Here is a 5,693-nt window from a genome sequence, read left to right as displayed (position 1 = left end):
GCATTGTTTCAAGGAGCACAACTTCTGTTTTTAAATGGGCTTGCCTTGAAAATGTTCTGCTCTGATCAAATGATGCAGCTGATAATCTCAAATAAAAATAATCTCCTTTAGGTTAGTAGTAGTCTTCCAAGTACCCACACTTGCTTGTAAAACTTGCAAATTTTTTCACTGATTAAATGACAGAAGTAAGTGGTGACATTATGACTGGCTCATATTTAAAGCTGGTAAAAAACAAGCCTTAAGAAGAATATTTTCATTAAGTGCCTACTTTCTCAATCTTAATGCAGTAAATTTATTGCCACATCTCTAAACATTGTTTTCTTAAGGCTACTGTACTATTTTTCTCTAAGACCTCCTGACATCTAACGCCCATCTGAATGAACCACTGGGATTAAGCTTCTAGAGGAGTAACTTTACAAAAAAAAGTCACATTTTAAAGTACTCATGTACAGGCCTTGACATAAAGGCGAGGTAAGCTGCAGGAAATCAAATTTATGCAGTCATTTCAAAAAAGAATTTTCCTGTGGCTGAATCTGCTTCCTTTGTACAGTTACCTGCTGCAAGCCACTCTTTGGTAATGAGCTGCATTGGTGTTTTGAATTAGTATTTATCCTAATAACCACATCAACATTTTACTTCATTTTTTGTGGGTGATGTTCATTCACAGAAGTATTTGTTGCTACAATATCTTTGCTCTGAAGCTGTTACTTCAAACAAAGGCAGATACAGGAGCATAAAAAAGACAAAAACATTGCTATTATTATTCATCAGTTTACATTTATTGAGAAAAACCATACAAAAACCATTATACAGTTAATGTGTACCCATATTACATACAATGTCAATGCAAGCTCAAAACCACATTTTTGTAAAGCATTCAATTTACCTCAAGTCCAAGCTGCATCTCCCTAAGACACTGTTCCCATCACAGTTGCCTTTTAAAGCCAATCTTCTGTATACACACGGGTAGTTTCTGCAGAGAACACTTTTCTCAGGACGAAAAGGCATTTCACATGCACGTAAGAGAAATATTTGTGCATACACAAGAGTTTCATAAGCTATTACTAGGGAAGAGGGAATCCTGTCAATTGTATGCTTTCTGAAAAGCCCAGTCCTCCCTTCCTCCCCCCGCTTCCAGAAAAAAAGCAAAATGGAAAAGCTTTTGGCATGCAATGGAAAATTTAAGAATAACTTTGGAAAAGAACAGGGGAGAAACAGTTTCTACCATCCAGTAAAATACCACTAGTAAAAAGATGAAATACTTCAAGATAGGCTGTGCAAGTGAATCGTGATCCTGTCTGCCTGGACAAGTGAAACAGAGGACTTATTACACTACAGAGTAACAACCTGGTATTCTGTTCCATGTCCTAATAAAGTGTAGGCTGCAGAAAGTGATATGAAAATGCTTTTCCTACTTGGAACATAATGCTTCCTTCTAAAACTTTTCTTACTCTTCACATTCATTGTGGGACACTAAACGGTGAGGGTGGGGTAAGCAAGAAACATTTCAAGACACCTTTTGGACAAGTTCACTGCATTTCTAAGCAAGTCCAGTTATCTTTTTGGCTACTGGGGTAACTCCAATAATCTACTGTTGTCCCTGGAACTCTGAGGTTGGAGACAGATGAAAAAGAAACACTATGCTCTGCACAAACCCCCGTGCCTGTAAGCCCTGCAGTGAGAGAGCTGGAAGCCAATACACCTCAAAGGCTACACACAAGAACATCTCACCTTCCACACACTAGCAACATCCCAATACACTGGCTTTTTCTTCTCTTTCTCCTCCCACAGGCTAAATTAACAACTGAAAGACTGTTCAAGATATCTTAGGAGCAACAGTTGAAGGAAAAAGTACCATGTAAAAAGGAAGTGAACAAACAACTCACCCCCACACTAAATCCACAGTATCAAAATCCAAATGGTACACACCTACCCTCTTCTCACATCAAAAATGAAGTTACATGTTAAGCTACAGATGAAATACTAAGTGGCTTGAGAAACTGAAGCACAACTATTAATTCAGTTCAAAAATTAGCTCGACTGTTTAGAAGAATATAAAGTAAAATAGATGGTTTATAATATTAAATTCACAGTTTAAAAACTTAACAGATCATGGAACATTTATGGTCAAACAAAGAATACTTTAAAGAATGAAAAGTGATCAAAACAAAAATTATACCCTATATCATTATGTATGGGATACATTTCAAATCTGTTATGCTTTTGCCAATTTTACCTTCTACATGGAGCCCTTCTATGGTCCATGCTCATCGGCTCACCAATGGCATACACTCAAAGGATTCCTCTTTACTGGTAGTAACTATCTCAGGACCTGATTCTATGAGCTATGATTTGGTGCTTGCAGCATCTTCAGCACTGTGTGTGAAAATGAAGGCAGTATTTTTGAATATTTTTCTTTGATGTACAGATAAGCAGGACTTTTGAAAGATGAGCAGCACATTTTAGAAACAAAATAATGAACAAAAACCCCAAATAGATGCTGCTTTATGTTAAGCTAAAAAAAACCAACAACAAAAGCTCAGAACAAAAACCTGTACCAGACCATCTGTGAGACATTTAACATTTCATACTATCAAAATATTCAGCAATTCAGTTAAAAGTATCAAGAAACAGGATACACTGACTGCTAAAGTGATAAAATATTATTTGCTGTGCTGTTAAGATTTAACTGGTGCTCATGCTTTTTCAATTACAACATACTCATCTCAAACTCCAAAATCTCTTATCCTACTATGTCAAGTATGAATAAGCAAACTAAGTTATCTAAAGATTCCACTAACACACTGTAACTGTAAGACAAGTTATCAAGTTCAGTGATAACAACAAGAAGTCATTCTTTACATTTAGATCTTATGGATTAAGTGGGAATAGTGCCCTACTATAAAAAAAACCCAAAACATTTGTGAAGGCTGTTGACATTTCTAACCAAAGCAATTCCTGCATATTTTAAAGGTTTTGATTCTTTAATTGCAACAATTATCTGAGGCAAGATAACAAAAATTACTCATTCTGATCAAGTTCAATTACTGCAATCTAATAATCTTTTCAAAAAAAAAGAAAAAAGAAAAAAGAAAAAAATACATATTGACCTAGAAATATAAACAGTTGCTTAAAAAAACTTAAAGATTTTCCACTCAAATGGAACCGTGAGTAACAATGCATTTGGGGAAGCAGCAGATTGCTTTTCAATACACAACCACAAAGATCTCACAGGGACAACATTAATGTACTGAAATATATCAATTTATATACTTCCTTAGGTTGTGCTTACCTGTTGCTTTTTTGCAGCAGAACCTAAGGTGGAAGGTCTGGGAAGGCACTGTGAAGTATAAATAATTGCACTGTTTGCAATTAATAAAGATTTTATACCTTAAATGAATCAAAATCAACAGCCTCCATTTTGTGAATGATAAAGAATCCAGTGAATTTAATTTTGCTCAGTTTAGTACATAATAAATGCACCATTCTGTAATGTTATCTACAAAATACCATGCAAAATACCTGAACTATTAAACTTAATACCCTACACTAAAGATAGCAAATACTGTCCTAGCCTTCTTCAAGCTACCAGCATTAATTCCTAATTTTAAAAGGGATAAAAATAACTATTTCTACAGCACAATACATACATTGCTGATTACCTGAAAAAACTACTTCAGTTTTCAAGCCTTAACTTTTACTTCTCTGTGCAGCCACCCTAAAAAAATTTATTCTCAAAGCAACAACATGGTGTTCCAAAAATTAATGCAATTAACAGTTATAGAATTATTTAAAACATACCTACATCACTACACATCTGCAAACTATCTGAAGACAAAGACAACTCTGTCTAACAAGTGGTTCCAAAGACTTCAATGTTATGATATGCATACTTTAAAACACTGAATGACAGCTGTCTCAGGAGTACTAATGAAAAAAACTATTACTCAGATAAACAGAAACATGATTTTCTTTAGCTATTGCTAGAAGTTTCAGGAATACTTACCCACAAAACTCAGATTATGTGTATGTATATATATATAAGCAAACCTATGTTTCTGAATTAAGAAGCAATTAGGATTTCCTAAGATACCAGCACTGTATTCCAACATAATATCACACAAGTACAGCATTTGCATTATGTGGAACATTGACAAAAAGATACTGTTGCAGTTCATCAATTTGTCATTCTGATGTACTTACAGTGCAATGCTCCTTGAAGGAACAATCAAGGATGATACACAGCACAGTCCTCCTCACCCCTATAGAGCTAGTTCTATACTGGCTGGATCAAACCTGCACTTCAACAGACAATGGCAAGACAGACTGTAGTGCATGTAGTCTAATATATGCAAAGAGCCAATAAATATGCAAAGAGCAAACATAGGATTTCAAGAGAATCAGCTTTTCAGTATGAGCATTAGAGCAATAAGAAGTTTCAAGTATATATAAAAAAATAATCAGTTGATTCAAATACTTGAATATTTACAAAAAGAGAAGTTATCTGCTCTGCAGGAAGTTCTCAACCACTCCCACCACTCAAACAAAACAGCGTTTTAAGGACAGACGCAATTTTTGTAACTACTATGCATTACCACATTGACTTTTCTATACTGAATTTTGAAGTGGACTACTTTAAACTGAAGGCTTAAGCACATTTAAAGTAAGTTTTATAACTAGTCTGAAAAAATCCATAAAATAGTTATGCAGGAACAGTTTTGAAGTATTCAATTAAAAACAAAAGTTATCTGTTATAGCAGCTGCACAGATCTGAAACAGTGGTCATGTATAAAAGGAAATTTCACTGTTAATGCAATGGAAGTATGCCAAAAGATCATCTTCTTAACCACATGCAGTTTTAATCAAGTAGAAAGAAAATTAAGGTATCAAGATTACTGGTGCTAGGCAGCAAAATACAATGAATGAAAGAGATCCTCCATCTACAGCTATTCTGCAAGAGGGGAAAAACACGCTAATGACAAGTTTTTAAACTCAACATGGTTTATGGGGGGGGGGGAAGCCCAACTCATTTGTGTACAAGTACCTTGATTCAGCGTTGCAAATCAATCCTATAATTAATTCTGCACATACCCACATATCCAACTTACCGACACAGGAGGTTTCATATTATTTATTGTAAAGCACAAAACAGGCATTTTAAAAGTGATAAAGTATACATTGAAAAAGTACATTTATATCACAAAGCATTGACCACATAATTGCAAATACATTTGCTGGAATGTGTACATCTACACTAATACTAAAAACAAACCATTTTTTTCATTTCTACACAGAAATATTACCTCCTATCAGTAGTGATAGATATTTTGTACATTTTCAAAAAACACTATTTTTTTAACCAAAATTAAGATCTTCATCAAGGCGTCTGCATCCATACATTTAACAAAGGTTTTTTCCCCCACACAATGAAGCAAATACTGTATTGTCCACTTCTTATTATTGGCCCTGTGCAGAAGAGATACATAAGAGATACACAAAAAGTTAAAGAAAATCCTTTAAATCGAGCTAACTCAGGAGTGAAGCCTTTAAGAAAGAAAAATTGGTTAATGTAAATGGTGGTGGCTTCTTGCATGGTTTTCAAAACCCTAGGAGGAGAAAGTTTTTCTTCTTCTTCAAAAAAAAATCACCAAACATATGGATAGATACAGAACTCAAGTTATCAGGTAAACAAG

General features: G+C 34.6%; 1 protein-coding gene and 1 long non-coding RNA gene across 6 annotated transcripts in view; both read right to left on the bottom strand.

Annotated features, from left to right (window-relative positions):
• Positions 1-5,693, bottom strand: part of FUBP1 (far upstream element binding protein 1) — a 33,727-nt gene that overhangs the window by 10,025 nt on the left and 18,009 nt on the right. Inside the window, exon 21 of one of the 5 annotated variants that reach the window (XM_066192602.1) lies at positions 5,374-5,466. The exons of the other annotated variants lie outside the window; for them this stretch is intronic. Coding sequence (XP_066048699.1) covers positions 5,458-5,466 — 9 coding nt within the window. The 3' untranslated portion in view covers positions 5,374-5,457. Of the gene's footprint in view, positions 1-5,373; positions 5,467-5,693 lie in introns of those variants that run through there. 5 annotated transcript variants of the gene reach the window in all.
• On the bottom strand, positions 1,781-5,314 carry LOC136294652 (uncharacterized). The gene is made up of 2 exons (XR_010722473.1): positions 4,204-5,314; positions 1,781-3,340 (listed from the first exon to the last, which is right to left on the bottom strand). It is a non-coding gene; the product is annotated as an uncharacterized lncRNA (long non-coding RNA).

Source organism: Chamaea fasciata, unplaced genomic scaffold, assembly GCF_029207755.1.
Source record: "Chamaea fasciata isolate MVZ Bird 193981 ecotype frontalis unplaced genomic scaffold, bChaFas1.0.hap1 SCAF_10, whole genome shotgun sequence".
Lineage (NCBI taxonomy): Eukaryota > Metazoa > Chordata > Aves > Passeriformes > Sylviidae > Chamaea > Chamaea fasciata.
The sequence above is the reverse complement of the archived record's forward strand: the minus strand, read 5'-3'. Positions and strand labels throughout refer to the sequence as shown.